At 37.7% G+C, this 20,367-nt stretch overlaps 1 protein-coding gene across 1 annotated transcript in view; it reads right to left on the bottom strand.

The window, feature by feature from the left end:
- The window catches only part of SETD7 (SET domain containing 7, histone lysine methyltransferase), a 63,786-nt gene that overhangs the window by 40,633 nt on the left and 2,786 nt on the right, over window positions 1-20,367 (bottom strand). The window contains exon 2 of the mRNA XM_007496304.3: window positions 6,564-6,693. Coding sequence (XP_007496366.1) covers window positions 6,564-6,693 — 130 coding nt within the window. The remainder of the gene's footprint in view (window positions 1-6,563; window positions 6,694-20,367) is intronic.

Here is a 20,367-nt window from a genome sequence, read left to right on the forward strand (position 1 = left end):
ATTAACCTTACCACTCCTTTAACTTATCCAAGTTTAGTGAACAATTTGAAATACAAATGCAAACAAGGAGAGATTCATTGATGGTTCCCTTTAGATAAAGTTTCCTTTCCACTTCCATCTGAATTTAGGCAGAAGAAAGTATATTTCCTTTGACTAGGCCATAGCAGAGGGTGAATGACAAGGATAACCGCCAAGATTTCTACATTGTGGGGAAGGTTGAGCTAGATGGCCTTTAAAGGTCATTCCTATTCGAATTTTGCTAGTTCTGTGCTCATCACACAAAGCACTTTCCCTACTTTCACATGCCAGTCATTGATGCCCTCCAAGATGTCAGGCCAAAAAAATGTGAACAGAACAAATAACCCCAGAGCAAAACAAGAAAACTTTCATAGCTATCATTTGGAAAATGGAGAACTAAATTCTCCCAAGTAGCTAAGTCTCTGCCTAGCAAAAGAAGCACAGATTTTGAGCAGGGAAGGACCTTAGAGATGAGGAAATGGAACTTGGAAAGGTTGACTCACTGAAGAGTACACTGGTTGTGGAAGAACCAGGACTTGCACTTGGTCCTCAAGTCTCCAAATCTAGTGTTCTTGACAATATACCCCAATATAGCTCCAAAGGTAAAAGCTAAGGGAGATAGGCAGTCCTTCAGGTAATTTTTTAAATCCTTACCTTTCATCTTAGAATCAATACTGTGTGTTAGTTCTAAGGAAGAAGAGTGGTAAGGGCTAGGCAATGGGGGTCAAGTGACTTGCCCAGGGTCACACAGCTGGGAAGTGTCTGAGGCCAGATTTGAACCTAGGACATCCCGTCTCTAGGCTTTGCTCTCAATCCACTGAGCTACCCAGCTTCAGGTAATTCAGGTAAACTACCCCTTCAGGTAATTTTTAACATGTCTCAAGCCCTAGATATCTAATTTAACTTGAGAAAAAATGGCAATGATTTGGCAATTTTGATGGAAAGGGGAACAATTTGAATCAGTGAAATGTCAGATAGTACTTAGAAAACTTATTAGCATTAAAAACAAATTATTTGAAGACTTAAAAATAAAATATTTCCAGATCCGTACTTAATCTTCAGGCAAAATACCATGTTGATTTTCCAATAACATAAGTCCAAGATTAGTTCATATCTTACCATAGAATCAGATTTAGAGCTAGAAGGGACCTTTTTATGAGGTCAAGAAGTGGCTCATCTCAACAAAAGAGGAAACTGAGGTTTAGAGAAAGATGTTAAGTGCTTCACTAAGAATCTGGGGGAGGATTTGAACTAAAGCAGGTCTTCTTGACTCCAAGTCCAATCCTCTATGCACCTTTCAACTAAAATGTGGTTGTGTTTATTCACCTGACTCTTCATGATCCCATTTGGGGTTTTCTTGGCAAAGATACTGAAGTGGTTTGCTATTTCCTTCTCCATCTCACTTTACAGCTGAGGAAACTGAGTCAAACAGGGTCAAGTGACCAAAATGTTACCAAATTATCTTTACTCCTATAAAATCTTGGTTAAAATATCCCTCTATGAAAACCAACATCTGCAATTTGAGTTCAGTATAAGTAGAACTGTGACTATGAAAGTCTTTGGTTTCCCATTCATTTTCACAATACCTCAGGGGGATGTGGGTTTTTTTTTAAACCCCTATTAGTTCTTCTTCTTATAATATATTTCCTCTCTGTAATAAACATTGACATTAAAAAAAGATGTAGGATTACACTGAGGAAACTGGATTATAAGAAAAAGATGAGTAATAGCTGACCTTTAGATAATGTATTTCACTTCATTGGGTGGAGCCCAAAAGGGGAGATTGATAAAAAGAGGTAAGTATATAGTCCTAACTGGAATTTCACTTTATATGTAGAATATTCCAATATGGCAAAACACAAATGGCTATGACGTTCCCTTAAGTTTCTAATCATTAACCTTCTGATTGGCAATAACTTGGTTTGTCTATATTGATACCCTCTTAAGTTACAGCATTGAATAAGCTTAACTTTCTTTGGACCTGGCCCACTGCTTCCTATATTTTAAGACTGTAAATGCTTGCTAGAAATAGAGTTACTGAGTTCAAATCTAGTCCCAGATACTTATTAGCTAGGTGACCCTGGGTAAGTAATTTAATCTTGTTTGTCTCAGTTTCCTCATCTGTAAAATAAAATGGGAAAGGAAATGGGTTGCCATTTCCAGTAGCTTTGTCAAGAAAGTCTCAAATGGGGTCATGAAGAGACTATCACAGCTAAAATGACTGAACAACAAAAAATGCTTGTTGATCTCAATTGGACTGAGTAACCTGGGACAAATTATTTTCTCTCTGAGGACCTCAGTTTCCTCATTTCCAAAATTGGGGGTAGGAGGGAGGAGCTCATTACTAAGGCCAAGTGTAGCTCTAAATCTATGATTCTATGAACACAACAGTAAACACTGAAACAGAAGCAGGGCAACTGAGTAATGAATATTCTGATTTTGCAGAACTAAATGTTGCAGATCTTTACTTAAATTTGCCTTAATTTTTGAAAACTCTTATCTTCTGTTCTAGTAACAACTCTAAGACAGAAGGACAAGGGCTAAGCAAACAGGGTTAAGTGACTTGCCCAGAGACACACAATTAGGAAGTGTCTGAGACCAGATATGAACCTAAGTCCTCCTGACTCGAGACCTGCCACTCTATCCACTGTGCCACCCAGCTGCCTTTTGCCTCTATTTTTAATCTAGATGTAGGAATTCATTAATTCAGTAATCCCAACCCTTCCCCCACTCAAATTCCTCTACTAAAGCAATTTGTGGTGGTTTCTAATCTAAGAGAATGGCCCAAGGCACTGAGAGTTAAGGGATTTAACAGAGATTATTGAGCCCAAATTTTCCCAGCTCCCAGAATCCCCTTATGCCAAGCTGTCTCATCTATCTGCTTCCTTTGAATGTACACTACAAGCCTTTTTAAGACTCTCTACTGGTTTCCAGGAATTCATCCAGTTAAAAATTCAATAGAGCTATTTCTTCTTCCAGAAATCCATGTGGAGGAAATTCCTGCTATTAAACTCCACCATTGAATCACCCACCACTTAGAGAAAAGTTTTGCCTCCCAAAGTTAGCAGAATACCTAATCGGATTTCTCTTCCCTTCCTTCTAATTCAAAGGTATAACCCTTCACTGAAAGGCATCAGACCAAGGAAAAGAATTTTCAGGAGTTCATAACAAAAAATACAGACTTTTCTATTTTATGTTTCCCCTACAACCTCCCAGCAGGTTTTTTACATTTATTTTGTTTTGAAATCAAAATCCTGGAGAGGAAATTCCCCCTACCAAAGCAATTTGGATTGTTCAACAATTTTGAGTTTTAGCCAGTTGCTTGGAGGCACCAGGAAGTGAAGGCTGAGGAGGTCACCCAAGAACATATAAAGGTAGAATTAGAACCAATTTTCAGGCTTTCAAAGCAACTCTCTATCCACTATGCTATGCTGCCCCTCTTCATCTAAGTTTTAAAATATAGATCCATTCAATGGCCAAAAAAGTAAAATAAATAAAATCTTCCGGAAGTGTTTTGGTACTCCACAGCAGTTCATTTCAGAGGGCATGTTTCTGCCTCAGTGGTGTGAGATTTCTAAGATCTTTACCCTGCCTTTCATAAAATCACAGAATCTTAGTAGGATGGGATCTCAGAAGCCATCTAGTCTTACCAGTATCCTATTGTAGCCTATCCCCAACATGTGGTTATCCAGTCTTCTGTGAGCAGAGGCTCTTAACCTTTTTGTATATCAGGAACCCCTCTAGCAATCTGGTGAAGTCTATGGCCCCCATCTCAGAATGCATAGAATAAAATACATAGGATTACAAAGTGTAACAGGGATTTGGTGCCTTCCCTGATCACCTAAGATGGAGGCACCCCAGCAGTCACCATTCTAAAAGGAATTCAGTTATTTTTTTTAAGTCCCTAGACTTCAGTTTAAGAATCTCTGCCTTAAAGTCTTCTATCCCATGAGATGCGTAGTGAAGGAGAACCAACCATTAGGCAGTCCATCCACATTGGCAGGATGATCTTTCTGGCAACAACCTTCTAAGTCTGGATAATAACCCTAAGGTTTCCCTTATTAACTTACATGTCATCTGTCCCTATTTCTTGCCTAAATAATTTGAGGAGTTGTTTTCAGGTGGCACCATCTGCAGGAATTATCCAATGCAATTCTGCTTTCATCTCTGCTTTAAATTTGCTTCCTCTTTAGCTCCTGAGGATGGAGTAGGGTGGGATAAGATACACACATTTTGGACCAAATGTAAATAAATCCTTGTTTTTTGCAAAGCTAGCCTAAATTCCATTTTCTCAATGTGATGAAAAGACTTGTGACATTTTAAACTTGGAAGGGATGTTAGGACCATCTAATCTAACTTTCTCCTTTGGCTGTCATCGCTTCTCAACTAAACATCTCTTCTTCATAAGATCTGGCTGGTTAATGATTCCTACAAAGAATTCATTTAGTAGAAACTTCATAAACTGGGAGGACACATGGTACAGAAGAAAGAGCACTTGGAAATGGAGGCAGAAGACCAAGGTTCAACTATTGGTTCTGCCATTTACTAGATAGCTGTCTCTAGGCCTGAATTTCCTCTTCTGTAAAATAAAGGCTTGAGTCAGAAGATCACTAATGTCTCTTCCAGCTCTAAATCTATGACTTTAAGATGATGATGACTTTTTCAGGGACACCAATCAAATAGCTGTCTTTTGTGGTAGAAGCCTGAGCACAAGGATGATGACATTTTTTTTTAAGTTTAAGATCATTGGTCATTAGTTCTCACTTAGGATAAGAGCCTAGGATACACAATCTCTTGACATCCATTCTAACTCTATGATTCTGTGGGATATCTGAGACCACACAAGGGAGGTAAAGAATCAGAGAACTCCTGGTTTGCATATCATAATAAATACATTGGTATTTTGGCCTGAATTTTCAGAACTTGTTCACACATAAAGCTATAATTAGGTATTCTGGTACCCAGGTTTCCTTGGGCTCATTCAGATACTCTTTAAAAATATTGTAAGAAGCAAGAAAATGAAATTGAGGTGCCCTCGTTTCCACTGGAGCCCCTTCCCTTTTGGAAACATTGCTGCCATTTGCTACAAGAAATAACACTTCCTTTTGTCTTTTAGTTTCTCTACCTAATTCCCAGGAAGAGATAGTTGTCTTGTGCCCAGGTGAAGAACTGCATTAAAGGAATCTTTAGTCAGTTCATGGCTTCTTTTTTCTCTCTCTCATCTAAAATATCTTGCTATTTGGGACAAGAAGTCATTGGGCTTGTTCAAAATAACATCTCATACCACAGAGGAGTCACTAGGTGAAATTTAATCTTTAGTCTTTGAGGAAGAGCTGGTGTTTTTGTGAAAAGATCAACAATTTGGGAAGTCAGAAAGAAGCCCCCCCAAATCAGTCCTATCCAATGGAAGTCAATGCTAAATTATTTAATGAAGGATTAGTCAGGTCCTTTGCTTTATCCCTCTATATTATTGCCTTATGACTGCTTCCTTGCTCTTCAGCATCTATGCCAGGGGAAAGTGTCTGGGGAAAAGAATAAATAAAAATGAAAAAGTTAATTTTGCTCTTTGTTGGTAGCTCTCTGTCTTGAAATTACTTTGCATATAACCTATATTTCTTGTGCATATGTTGTAGTTTCTCTAATAGACTATAAACTCCTTCAGGACAGGAACCATTTAGGTTTTTAGTCTGTTTCCCAAGTGCTTTTCACATAGCAGGTGCTTAATAAATGTCTGTAGAATATAAATGAGTGGAATAGCGAAAAGCCTCAGTGGAGGAGAAGGACTGATTAGAAGCAGAGTGTTGTAAACTTCTAATATAAAGCTATATTTTGATTATGCATGTTTATCCTCCACCTATCCTCCTACCACTGTCATGAATAATTAAGAATTCCATGCACAAGAAAAACTTTCTTTGAAATCAGCATGTTTATATTTGTCAGGTGATTGAATGAATGTTACAGAAAAATGTAAACATGGCAGCTCATGGCAAAATACTTTTAGTTCACATTTACTAATTGACAGTTCTCCAGCCCCTGTCATCCACAAAGAGATTTTATTTGTAGCTAAGAGCACCAGTATTTTGTCTATTTGATTCTTTTAGAATGCATCAAGTTTTAGGAGATTGCCCCTCCTCTTTCCTAAACTTAAGAGTTTATCATCTATGCTGTGTCCTCTGACTAAAATGATTTGAACTCATTTCAGCATGAGCCCCCTAGTTCTCAGGCTCTTTGACTACAGGGAGGCAAGCCCCTCGAAGTTCCAGCTGTGGTCTAGGAGTCTGGTCACTTCCTTGAGTTTATTCAGAATGGTGTTCTTACTGTTATTCACACCATCAGCTACATTCACAGGGAGAAGAAGCTGCTTGCTCACTTATCCTCTAAGGCAGTAAAGGAAGGCAAAGCAAAATGATCAGTTAAAAAAATAGAGCCCTTAAGTGGAGGTACAAATTAGGGGTCAGGGGATGGGAGATGAAATCAACATCAAAATCAACATGGAGACAAATCCTCCCCACAAAAGAGGCATGAACACAATTGTCAAATGCTACCTTCCATCAAAGAAGAAAAACTTTCCCCGTCCATTCTTTTCTCCATGTACAAAGTGCCCCTCGAATCTGTCTGTAGAGGAGTAGGTGACTGTGCAGAGGCCATGTGGTAACCCATCATCATCCAGATGCCCTTGGAAAAATTGAAAAGCAAAGGAATCCATAAAACCAGGGTTGCTCCAACCATTAATCAATGAATAATGTGACTAAAACTTAACAAGGTGTACTGAGGTCAGATATTTGACTATCTGTCCCAAGAGGTAGTTTTAAAAAACAACTTCTATTTTTGATTTTTTTAAAGAACATTGTAATCATTACAGGATAAAAACCCTCTCTCTTCCTCCCTGTCTCCCCTTCCATGAACCTTTCCTTGTGACAAAGTAGAGCAGTTAACAAAAAACAACAACAAAAAAAACTAGGTAGAATTGTCTGTTGGAGTTTGCAATTTTCTGTACTACCAAAAGAATGGCACCTCAGAAGGTACTTCACTCACCTGGGTCCCCTGAGCAACAGAGAAGGAGACACATTCTCCAAAGAGGCCTTTAAATTTTACAGGTGCTCAGTAGACTTAGACACATTAAGGACATTTTCACTTTAAAGTGGTACAAAGATTGGAAGCTTTTGCCACATCTATTATGTGAAGGTAGCCTAGAAAAGAAGTTCCTCTTTAGCTGGAGCCCCCAGGGTTTTCCAAGTCATCAATTACCTAACACCCCCCCCCCATCTTTATCTTTAGGGTAATAGGCACAATCGGTTATTTGGTATGGGGCAAGATACATTGTTGTTCAGTTCTTTCAATTCATCCATTTGTTAGAATAATAATAATAGCTTATGTTTATGTAGTCCTTTAAGGTTTACAAAGTTCATTACATACACGTTCTCATTTGATGCAACAACAGTGAGAAGTAAGAAGATATTGCTGTTATTCTCATCCCCCAACTCATATTATTGTAACATGAAGAACCAGATATCAAAATGGTTCTGATATCTCATCGATGTGCATGTTCCCTTCAATATGCAGATTAAAAAATTTTGTTTTCACAGTTCAAATATTTAGATTGCTTCCCATTGAAAGAGCCTCTTATAACAAAGTAAAACAATTAAATAAAACAAAAAACAGTGATTTCCTCTGGAAGTGCATGACTTATTTCTCTTCTGTAGTACTTCCCATCTCTCTATTTAAAAAACAACAGAAATCTCTTTTTTTTATCCTTCCCATCCCCACCTTGTTGGAAAAAAAAGCAAAAAGAAAAGCAAAAAAATTTCTTATAACAAAAATGTGTGGTCAAGAAAAACAATCTCAATTCAATATAAATTTAATTTTATTATAATGAACTAATTAAATATATTAAATAAATGTATTTAATTAATATTAGTTAAATATTAATTAAAATATCTCAGGCCCTAGTGGAGAGAGAGCCAGGTCTAGAGATGAGAGATCCTGGGTTTAAATCTGGCTTAGACATTTCCTAGCTGTGTGACCCTGAGCAAGTCACTTAACCTCAATTGCCTAGCCCTTGTAGTTCTTCTATCTTAGAAATGATACTTAGATAGAAGGTAAGAGTTTTTTAAAAGATCTGTCTCATGCTTCACTCTAAATCCACCATTGTTTTGTACAATAAGGCAAAGAATCATGAAGATCCACATCTCTGTGGCTTCTTGGAGTATAAACTACTTATTGAACAAGTGAAGATCATCAAACGGCTTGGAGATTACATCCCTAACTTGAAAAGATTGGGACTGCCTGAAAATAGGTCTGGGGAACACATATTTGACAAGTATACATTAGGAGGAAGTTGTCAGAATTCCCCCTAATACCTTCAGGTGTTGGGAGTACCTGAGTTTGGATACCCTAAAAAAGTAACTCCTCTCTCTAGAGCAAGAATAAAAAGTTGTCATCTAAAAACAAAATGGAATGGGAAGCCTGTTTCACCATCACCATCATTCTTTGGAATCAGGAATGTTTATTTTATGGATCATAGTTCTCACAGCTTTCAAAGTTGTTTCTTTTTACAGGATTGTTCTTCTTGTATAGATGGGTCCTGCTCTGTTCATTCTTCTATAAAGCTCTCAAAATCATTCATTTGAATAATATTGATGTTTCAGTGTAAATTATTCTTCTGCGTCTGCTTACTCACTCTGCACAAGTTTATATAAATCTTCCCATGTCTTTTTGAAATAATCTCTTTTCTCATTTCTTACATCACAGTATTACTATAGCATAACATGCAATTTCTCAATTGATGGACTTCCCATTACTTTCCAGTTGTTGTTTTTTGCCACTGTAGAAAAAGCATGTATAATTTTTTTAAATACATAACCCATTCATGGCTGCCTATCCTGTGGGACTCTTTCCTGTGTCCTGTCTATTCAGTAGACATCTCTCTTTCTCTGGATAGCACAGATTCCAATAGAAGATCTCACATAAACAAACTGGTAGCAAGAGCTTTGAACTGTTGCCAAACTACTTTAATGATCCTCGAGTTCTGGTTCTCTAAATCTCTTCACAAACTATCTCCATTCTGATTAGATCCTACCTCCTTCATACAGTCCAGCCCTATGGGCTCCTGTCCCCATCCCTTTGTCCAGGGTGCCCCCGTGCCTGGAATGCAATCCCTTCTCACTTCTGTCTCTTAGAAACCCTAACTTCCTTCAAAGCTCAGCTTGATCATTACTGGGATAGGATAACTTTCCTTATTCTTCCAACAACTACTCTACCCCTGCCCCTGCCAAATTTACTTTGCATCTCTCTTTTTTGGACTTGAGATTTCATTGGTACATGGAATACATGGTAAGGTGGCTCTTACAGGGCAGGTTGGCACCTTCCCTATAACTTACAGTGCTACAGTTTCTGGAGGCATGGAGAAATCAAGGGATCTGCTCAGGATCATATTGCCTGGATGGATATGTCAGAGTCAAAATGAACTCTGAGCCCATTACACCACACCCCCTGCCCCATACCACTCCATCCATTATACCATGCTGTCTCTGTTATATTTGTACAATCTTATATATACTTATAAGCATACATGTGGTATTTTCTTAGAGAATATAAAGTTCCTTTATAGATAAAGAATATAAGAACAGGGACTATTTCATTTTTGCCCCTAGCATCTGGAATAGAATAGATTTTTGGAAAACCCTTATTGATAAAATGGGTAGGCAGGAATAGGTGGTCATCTCCATCTTTGGAAGGCATTACATATCCATATCAGTGGGACACTGTGTAGAACACTGGGTCTGGAGTCAGGAAGACTTAAGTTCAAATCCAGATTTGGACACTTACTAGGTATATGACCCTGGGCTAGTCAGGTAATCTCTATCTGCCTCAGTTTCCTCACTTGTAAAACAGGGATAAGACCACCTACCTTGCAATGTTTTTGTAAAGATCAAATGAGATCATATTTGTTTAAAAAAAAACCCAAAGCACAGTGCCTGGCACATAGTAAGTGCCACATAAATGTTTATTCTCTTCCCTTCCCCTCCCCATTGGAGTCTACTGCCATTGCAAAGGGTCACTAATGCCACGAGTCTCTGCATGCTTCTTTTTTGAATAACTGCACTCAAACAGCTACGATAATGATAATATGTTGCTCTGAAATGGCATCAGTCATTGTCAGAATGTGGTGTTTAGATTACAGGAAGTCTATAAAGATCCATTTTAGATATTCTGTAGTATTAATATCTTGTAATATTAACTAACAATAACAGCATTAATGCTTGTGTTATCAAAGTTTATGCTATTAGTTTTCTTACTGATTAAAAAAATAACCCTACTATTTCACTGGCATAAGGGTCCCACAGTGAGTACCCTTCTCTATCCCATGGTAGATGGAGATTGGCCCTTCTCTAAAATTCTAAGTCTTGCAGTTTTCTGTGGGCCCTGAGATAGGTAGTGCAGTAGATACATAGGACTTGGAGTCAAGAAGTTCTGGGTTTGAAAATTACCTCAGAAATTTATTAACTGTGTGACCCTGGTCAAGTCTCTTAATCTATTGTGCCTCTGTTTACTCATTTATAAAACAGAGATAAAATAGAACCTACCTCAGAGCTGATGGAAAATTCAAATGAGTTAATATGTAAAGTGATTTTTAAATCTTAAAGCACTGTTAACTGCCATTTGTTATTAATAGTATTATGCGAAGTGATTTTGCAAGGGTCATAAAACCATTGTGTTTCAGAAGTGGAACTTGAACCCACATCTTTCTTTTTTCTACTTTCCTCAGTTTTACTAATACTGAACAAAAATCGATGGTGGCTTCTCGGAAGAATTAGTAGAAAGGATGGGCAGGTTTTTTTTTTTTTTAATTTGGGGATGAAAAAAGTAGAAATGGGTGTAATAGGGAGACCAAAGATTCTTTTGCTCTGCTGAAATCACTCTTGGACTGAAATATCTGTGTACTATTGAACTACTGAACATGATCTCTAACAGAAAAACTAAAATGTAGCTTTCAGAAATCACACACCACTCCAAAGAAGTTGAAAAGAGGATACTAATAAGAATAACATTTTGACTTATATAATTAAAAAAATACTATTCAAAATACAAAATGTATTATTTTTTCTAAAGCGATAAAGGAATTCTTTAGGAGTCCCTAAGTAGTTTAATGATTTTTTTTCTCCAAAAAAGGTAACAAAAACTATTACTTTTCTTCTTTAAGTATATCTACAAATAAACAAACAAGCGTTTATTGCTACACTTAAAAGTTTGGCCATGAACAATGTTACTTTAGTAGTTTATGAAAGACCTGGTTCTACTGTCCTTATGTAAATCTTTTCTGCTGGGGCCAAAGATAGACACCCAAGCTGGGAGAGAATTGGGTTGGGGCTGTTTTCCTATTGCACAACCACATTTGACTGCCCAGAACAGAATTCAATGATTCTTTAGTCACATGATAAGCCGTCTGGATAAATGGCTTTCCAGAGTAGCAACAACTAATTTCCTTCTTAGGGTTCAACCAAAACGAGTCTTCCCTTTCTTCTTTACAAGAACACAAAAATTAAAAGTGAATGTGGACACCTCCTGCCCCTCCCACTTTTTGTAATGCTGTGGAGCATGACATGAGTGCAGAAAGGCATCTGGGAGCTAAGAACAGCCCCATGGATTTAGTGCTTCCTACTTCTAATTTGAAGTGTAAAAATAGAAGTCTCAATTTTGATTTTTCCATTACAGCATCTAATTATTCAGCTTGAAAATGAATCCCTCGTAGAAAACAGTACCCACCATTCAGGTAACAGGCTTAGGTTTTGTTCAAAATCAATTGTAACAACAGTTGAACATGGGTGGAAAGGTTTTAGTAAAAGGTTGGAGGGTGTAGCAAAGGGGGAAGCGATTAGGGGAATTCCAATGAAAAAATTTCCTTCCTTTGTTAAAGTATTTCCATCATATTTCTCACAGAAATGATAACAACAATAACGAAAAACCCCAAACATTACCCAGATAATGAAATCCAGGTACTTGAATAAGGAAGATTGAAAGAAACATCTGAGGAACCCTTAAGGGTTCCTTGTCTCAGAGTTTCCTTCATAAGACAGATGAGGTGAGGGCCTTCTATTTCATAGGATAGTACTTGACAAGTCAGAAAACCTGGGTTCTGATCTCATCTCTGCCAGTAACTACCTATGACCCCACGAGAAGTCACTTCAACTCTCTAGGGCTCAGTTTTCCCATCTGCAAAACCAGGGAATTGACCTAGATGATTTCTAGCTCTTGGTCATAGCCCACCAAAGTCTTTCTGATTTTCTAAGACTGGATTTCTTGCAAGAGGAGATTTCTGTTCTAGACATGCAGCTGCCATCTCCTCCTCCTCCTGGCAACCCTTTCTGTTTCTCAGATTCCCCAATTTCAGTTTCTCAGGTCATTCGCTGTCTGAGATTTCTGAGATGGGAAGCCACTTGCTAGGGACTTCACCCCGCCTCATAAAATCCTTAGCCTACTTCTAGACCCCTGGGTTGACCCCTGCATGGAATAAGAATCCTTACCCACTGATCCAAAGAGAAGTGGCCAGAGTTTGGTGTAATACTTTACTGGGTCATAGGATCACTGGAGAGAAGAATTAGTGGCAGAAGGGACTTCTGAATTTAATCCCTCCAGTAAGGAAATTGAATTCAGAGAGGTTAACTCACTTGCCCAAGGATCACACAAGCAATAAAGGCCAGAGGCAGGATTTGAGTCCAGTTGTTCCAACCCTCAACTTGATGCTCTTTCCAATTTACTTTGTGCCACAGCGTCTAGTGTGGGCTCTCTCCTCCTGCTGTTGTCTGAAGATTTTATGTCCCTGGCTATATCCCTTCCCTGAAGGTCCTGTTTTGGTGGTGTCCCCTTCCTACCATTGTGGGGAGGGAGCAGAGGCATGGGTGCTACCCTCATTTTCTCTGTTCTTTTTACATGTGCTTAATGGATGCCTTTTGTCTTTACATCACAGTCATTTTTGGAAGGGAGGGGAAAAACCCCACCTCTCTCATTCCCTCAAATTGTATCCTCTCTTATAACAAAGAAAAGCAATTAAGCAAAGTCACCCCTCTTCTGAAATATTCTGCCTTAGTAGTTTCTTGCTTCTCTGCCATGAGGAAGGAAGCATGCCCTAATATTCTTTTCCTTTATTGTCCATCTCATGGTATGCTTCCAGCCTTGGGTCTCAAGTTAAGATATACAGTACACTCTTTCTTATTTCGAGTTAAAATGTGCTCCAGGAAGACCTCCTATTTAACATCAACTAGGTTAGTCTACTTCTTCTCTGACAGTCCCTTTCAAATCCCCAGAAACTTGTCGTTGACTAGAATAATCCCAAGTGCTCTTTTTTCCTTTTCAGCACCAAGTCCTATGAAGGGATTTTACCAATCCCCAGTAGTCATAGGAGTAGACAGAGATGGAGTGAACCACCTGAAAGAAGAATGAGGTTCAGGAAGCACTCCTCTTATTTTATGCCATTCTTCTAGTGTTTTCTGGATTTCATTTATTTCTGTATAATATAATAAGCACTTAGTAGGTGCTTTGCTTGATTGAAATTCCAGCAATATAGACTCTGATCCTCTCAAATTTACCTAAAGAAAGGAATAGGAGTTCTACTCACAAGGATTATATTCAATTTATAAAATACCCTGAGTTTCCCCTGAATGTTGTGCCAATGTCCAATGGGTCATACTATACCAGGAAGTCAACTACGATCACAGTTCTCCAAACTATAGAAGACAAGCATTTAGATCAGTAGGGGCAGGTGAAAATACAAAGCAATCAAATGAGTCACTATATCACTTGTACAAGGCATTTTTAACTAAGTAGTCAACAAACAGAGTCTACCGGATCCCTCTGCAAGGAGGCCAGAGGTATTTATATATCTCTATAGTATATCAAGGGAGGAAAAGATGCAGCATTAATCAATCCTATCTCTGAACTTTGTCCTATAGATGATGATCTAAGGCACAATTAAGAAATTAACTTCTCTCCAATATTACTCCTGATCTAATGGTCTCCCTTGGTTGACCAGCTTGTCTGCACTTTCAGAATCCTTTTCTTCTTTCAAGCTTCATCTTAGATGCTATGCTTCCTATGTGGTCTTCTCTGGTTCCACAGCATTTCCCCCCTTCATTTAGTGTTCTTAGCCTCCTCAATTTTCTTGGCACTCTACTCATCTGTAAATATGCTACCATTACCCACTAGAATGTAAGCTCCAGCATGGCAGGGACCCTTGTTACAAGATGACAGTATATCATGAGTCCCAGACTTAGGGCCACAAAAATCCTAGTTTGAGCTGCTCTTTTCCCCTCCTTACCTCCCATGGTGCTGAGCAGGGGGCCTGACATGCAGTAGACTCATTTGTTGGACTGAATTAAATTGGGTATGAGAGCATGACCAGAATTCTGTGTTCTATGAGTGACACTGAGAACCAGAGATTCCCTTTGGATCAGTGATCACAGCTGCTATTGTAACTGATCTATCCTGGGCTTAGCAACAGGAGATTTGACATATATAGCTGCATTTTCCTCTCTAGCATGCAGAAAAATGGTTTTCTATCACAGAAGACTCCTCATTTTTCTTTGCAAAAAGGAAGGGATTTATTGATGATGGGAAAAGTAATGGGAAGGGATAATGAAGCCAACAATTATGCAAAAATGGATAAATTACCTGAAGTTACCTGAAGAGAGAGGAAGCACACTTGAAAATCTCTTTGGGTAAGTAACAGAGTGTAAGTTTATGTCACTGAGTTTAGTTTCTTAGCATATAGCTTGGTTTGCAGATTTCATATTTTCCTAATTTTACAGGATACGGAGTTGGGAAAGAGCTTAGAGATCACCAGCATCAATGTTACTTTACAGATGAGGAGCCTGAAGCCCAGAAAGTAGGAATTTGCTTAAGGTCACAGAGGAGTGGTACAGGAAATTGAACTCAGGTCCTCCACCAGCAAATCCATTTAATATGGACTTATTAATTAATTATCATACATATAATTTCTATATTATATATATTTATATGCCATGTGATTATATAATATATATTAACAAATAACAAATATAAATTAATGTGATTCATAATAAGATCTTTAATAGAGCTCAGCTATTGTTTTGTTATGGTCAGCTTTTATATATGATGAATGTCATACAGTAGACATAACAATGTATTTGGACCGTGAAAGATCTTAGTTCAAATCCCATTTCCAACACTTAGTACTATGGGATTATGGTCCTAGCAGGTGACCTCTCTGAACCTGGGGCAATCTCCCAACAATTATAGATGGGCCAGGTGCTTATGTTGATGGAAGGAATTCTTGAACCTATGAAATCACAGATCCATGGACATTTCAATGGACACTTTGTCTCTGCATATGAGACATGTTTACATACATACACACATGTGTATATACACATACATATAAGTTATTCCATTTAACAAATATTTATTAAATAGCTACATCATGTAAGACAAAGAATATCTCATATTAGCAACAATTAATAACAAAGCCTTTGCCCCTCAAGAGTTTATAATCTGATAGGAGACATAAGTCAAGTAACCAGGAAATAATATGCATTAAATAATATCCATCTGCTTCCCCAAGCTTCTGATAGTTTTTTTTAATCAATATTAATTTTTGTTGTTATTCTTTTTTTGTGAGTCTGTCTAATTTTATTCTTGACTTCAATCTTCCTAACATTATATTCATGGTCATAGTCACATAGTTGGAAAAAATATTTATAGCTATTCAGTTCAACCCCTTCTTTTGTTTTACTTTAAAAAGACATTTGGGGGGCAGTTAAGCGGCTCAGTCGATTGAGAGCCAGGCCTAGATATGGGAGGTCCTGGGTTCAAATCTGGCCTCAGACACTTCCCAGCTGTGTGACCCTGGCCAAGTCACTTAACCCCCATTGCCTAGCCCTTACCACTCTTCTGCCTTGGAATCAATACACCGTTTTGATTCTAAGACAGAAGGTGAGAGTTTTTAAAAAAGACATTTTTATTTTTATTGATGCTCTTTTTTTAAAATCCTCACTGTCACCTTCCATTCTCTCACTGCCTCCCACACCAGGTTCCCTCCCTTGTGAACAAATAAATAAAAATATTGGCCAAGTCTGAAAATATACAGCTCATTCTGCACCTGTAGTTCACACCACTGTTAGGCTAAGAAGGCAAGTTGACTCTTAAGTTTGAAGAAGTCCCAATCAGATCTGAAGTCTGTTTGTAATTTTTCCTTTAAACTTCTGTGAACATTTTGTAAGTGCTTTTCCTGTTTCTGCTTTTTTGGCTCTCCCTCTTCCTGGGTTCATAAAAGTGTTCCCAAGTTTTTCTGAGAGAGGAAGGGAATCATCCATTATACAGTGTCTACTCTGTGCTGTCTACTGTGCTTTTTACAAAGATGATCTCATTTGACTATTGTAATAATGTTTTAACTGTTCTCCCTGACTTCTTCCCATCCTAGTTTATTCTATACTCTTTGATTGCAACTCTCCTTGATCAAAAAGTTTTCAATGGTTCCCCACTGGCTGCAGAATAAAGTACTTAGCTTGGAACTATATACCAGCATAATCTTACTCCAACCTACCCAGTGTTATCTCATACTATTCATTTTTTCCCTCCCCCATGTTTCAAGCAAACCGGGTAACTTGCCATTAAGATTTTTCTTCTTTCTTGTATTTAATCATACCATTATCTCTTTCTTGCATGCCTTTTCCCACCCATCCAATTCCCACTCATATATCAAATGTCAGACTAAATTCCACCTCCTCCATGAAGCCTTCCCTGATTTATTTTCCTGGCTATCTGTGATCCCTTCATCTTCTCAACTTCTTTTATACTTTTTACCTATCTTATGGTACTTAGCACACTCTAAAAACATTTTTTAGAATTGAAAAATACATTTATTTTAAAATTTTGAACATTTGTTTGAAATTTTTTGAATCCTGAATACTCTCCCTTTCTGCTATTCCTCCCCTACCTATTGGGAAGACAAGAAATGTAATATCAATTACATATGTAAAATGCACATGACATCAATAAATTATAATTATATATCAATATATAATATCAACATATTAACAATATAAAATGTATGTCTATCACATATCAACTATGCATGTAAACATTTACATGCAAAATCAACAATACATTTTATAATTATATATCAATATATTACTGTTAACAGATCAACAATATAAAATATGTATCCATTATGCATGTAAAATACATGTAAACATAAAAAGTGAGGAAAAATGTTAATGCTGCCTTGATCTGCACTCAGGCTCTATCAGTTCTCTCTCTGGAGGTGGACAGCATTTTTCATTGTAGGTCATTCAGAACTGCTTAGCGCATTTTCACTTGGGGTTACATATATAAAGTAATCAGTACTTTAATAATAAAGTACTTATTTGAGATATGAGATCAGAGAATGGGTTCAAATTTGTCTCTGTGTGGCCTTGAGCAAGTCACTTCCCCTGAGTTTCCTAAACTGAAAAATGGAAGGATGGGGGGAGTGTTCAATGAGATGATGTTTTAAGATTCTTTTCACCTGTGAATCAGTGAACTTCACACACTCTGTGGATCTCCCTTTCTTCAGATACAAAATGAGGGTGCTGAATTAGATGACCTTTAACATCCCTCTCAATTTGAACCCTAGAATCTCATGAACTTCCTTTTCTAAAAAACAAAACAAAGCACTCTGACCTTGTGTCTTTTATTGATTCTAAGGCAGAAGAGTGGTGAGGGCTAGGCAATGAGGATTAAGTGACTTGCCCAGGGTCACACAGCTAGGAAGTGTCTGTAAATAGATTTGAACCCAGGACCTCCCATCTCTAGGCCTGGCTCTCAATCTACTGAGTGCTGCCCAGCTGCCCAACCATGAAGTTCTTTATCAGCTTATAAATTTCTTGTGGGTGAATGGTTTCTAGGTCCACAGATTCCAATATAATACCAATATGCAAAAAATATTTGTTACATAAATGGACATTTGTCTGTGGGTCCCAAATAATCACAAGTTTACCTTCATTCCAGAAAAATGAACCTAGATGTATGGCACAGTTGGGAAAAAATGCTAGGTTGGGAGGCAGAAGATCTGGATTTAAATCCTGACCATCACTCTTTAATGGCAGACCTCAGACAAGAGGCAACCTCTGAACCTTTGTTTCTCATCTATAAAATGGGGGGGGCAGTGATGGCCCTAGATGACTTCCAAGGTCTGTTCCAGCTCTCTGACCCTTCTTTGAGCAGCTGCAATTCTATGCAACTTCAAGCAGTCACTACAGAGCTGTAATAAGGTGTTTACATTAAGCTTTAAGGTTTGCAAAGTCTTTTACAATGAATTTTCATATTTAAGTCTCTCAACTGGTCTGAGGGTGGTACTTACTATATATAAGTATTGTTATACTCATTTTAAAGATTAGAAACCTGGAGTTCAGAAAGACAGAGGCCAAATCTGGACCCAATTCCAAGTGTGGGATTTTACCCACCACCCTTTTGTATTAAGGGTGCTGTCTGATTTGGGCTCCAGAGAGTCACAAACATAACAAGTGTCTTCTTGAATTCACCCTCTACTGGTGATCCCTGGGAAATAGCTGTGCAGCAGTAGTTAGAACACTGGGCTTCTGCTACTTTCTACTCGTGACCTTGGACAAATCACTTCTCTGGATCTCATTTTTTTCTTGTGCAAAATGAGGGGTTTGAACCAGATGATATTTAAGGCCTTTCTCTTGTAACTAACTCTTTCGGTCTAAGACCCAGTGATTATTCTTCAGTTTAGAAACTACAATATTGCCTTGTGATGGATGAGTAAATAAATGTACAAGAGCACAAAAGGGCATTTTACCCCAAGTTGGGAAAAGATTAAAAAAAAATCTCACACCATTGCAAAACAAATTCTCATTTAAAAAAAGAGAAAAGTACATTGATTGCTGTATTGTTAGCTTAATTGTTGCTCTGAGTCTTAAGCATCTTTCCTACTATAAGAAATGATCCACAGTTACCGTTGAAAAAGTGCTGATTGTAGGGAAAAAAAATCACATATTAATAGATTGCACACAGAAATGTCAGCCCAGCTATTCTAAAGGCAGAACTGCTTGACACATCAATAAGAAAGCCTATCAAGTTAGCATCTAAACCAAAAGGGGGAAATGCTGTTTCATTAGCTTCTCTGTTATACATATTTATCAGTTCAAGAGGTGGTCCCTTTAAGAAAAGGCATAGACAAGAACTATATACTTAGAGGTGATGATGGAAAGGGAGGATAATATCAATGATATCAGAGATGTAGAATGAAGTCATCTAGGCTAATACCTCATTTAACAAATGAGGAAACTGAGGCTTAAAGAAGGTAACTTGTCCAAGTTCACAGAGGTAGAAAACCATGGAACTGGAATTTGAACCCAGGACTTTTGATTCCAAATCCAATGCTTGAGCCATAGAAGTATTAGAAAGAAAGTATTGTAACCATTTAATTAACATCAAAAGTCCAATACTTTCAAATGTGAAGTCAACCCCACAAAACTTAAGTAGAGGGGGAATTACAGCAAGGAGTCTGCAGATAATGGAAGATCTCATTTTAGGGGGTGTGATGATATACAAGTATCATGAAATTACCCAAGAGTTGTTCTTCCAAAGGAAGAAAACATTAATCAGTACTATTGCCCTACAGATTTTAGAAGTACAGAAATAAAATACACTAAACAAGAAGACCGATTAATAGCATGGGTAGGTATAATAATATTATGGAATGATTTAAGGTTGGCAAAGCACTTTGAATACTTTTCTTCTTTGAAATATATATGTACACATCACTAAACTTGCACAGGTATACAACTATTACCTGGGCAACTGACCCATCCCCAGGCTGTTTAAAATCCAGAATGTTCCAGCTGTCCTAGATGCTAGTGCAGACTTGCCTAAGATCCACACAGCTTCTGTGATTAAGTTATTCCAGTATGCAATCCTGACATAACACTATCTCTACCTTTAAGCTGATTTTTAGACTATTAGGAAGACAGCCAAGGTCAGAATCTTAAAGGACTGGGGTGGGGTGGGGAAGGCTAACCAGAGCATAGCTTTATATTTCTCAAGTTTCTAAGATGAAGATGCCCTAACATGCATGTCAGTCTTCAGAATTAAGGTCACACAAGCCTTTAAATTTTATTTTTTTAAATTGAAAGATCAGATCTCTTCATTTAAAGTGATATTTAGAAAATAAGACACTTCTTATTAATTTTCATTCCAGCAGTATAAGAACTCACTACACTCCATTGCTACTTAAAATACTATATATGAATATGTGTATACATATGTACATGTATGCATAAGTGCTATGTACATGTATGTATACATACTGCACAA

This window comes from Monodelphis domestica, chromosome 6 (assembly GCF_027887165.1).
Source record: "Monodelphis domestica isolate mMonDom1 chromosome 6, mMonDom1.pri, whole genome shotgun sequence".
In the NCBI taxonomy this organism is placed as follows: Eukaryota; Metazoa; Chordata; class Mammalia; order Didelphimorphia; family Didelphidae; genus Monodelphis; species Monodelphis domestica.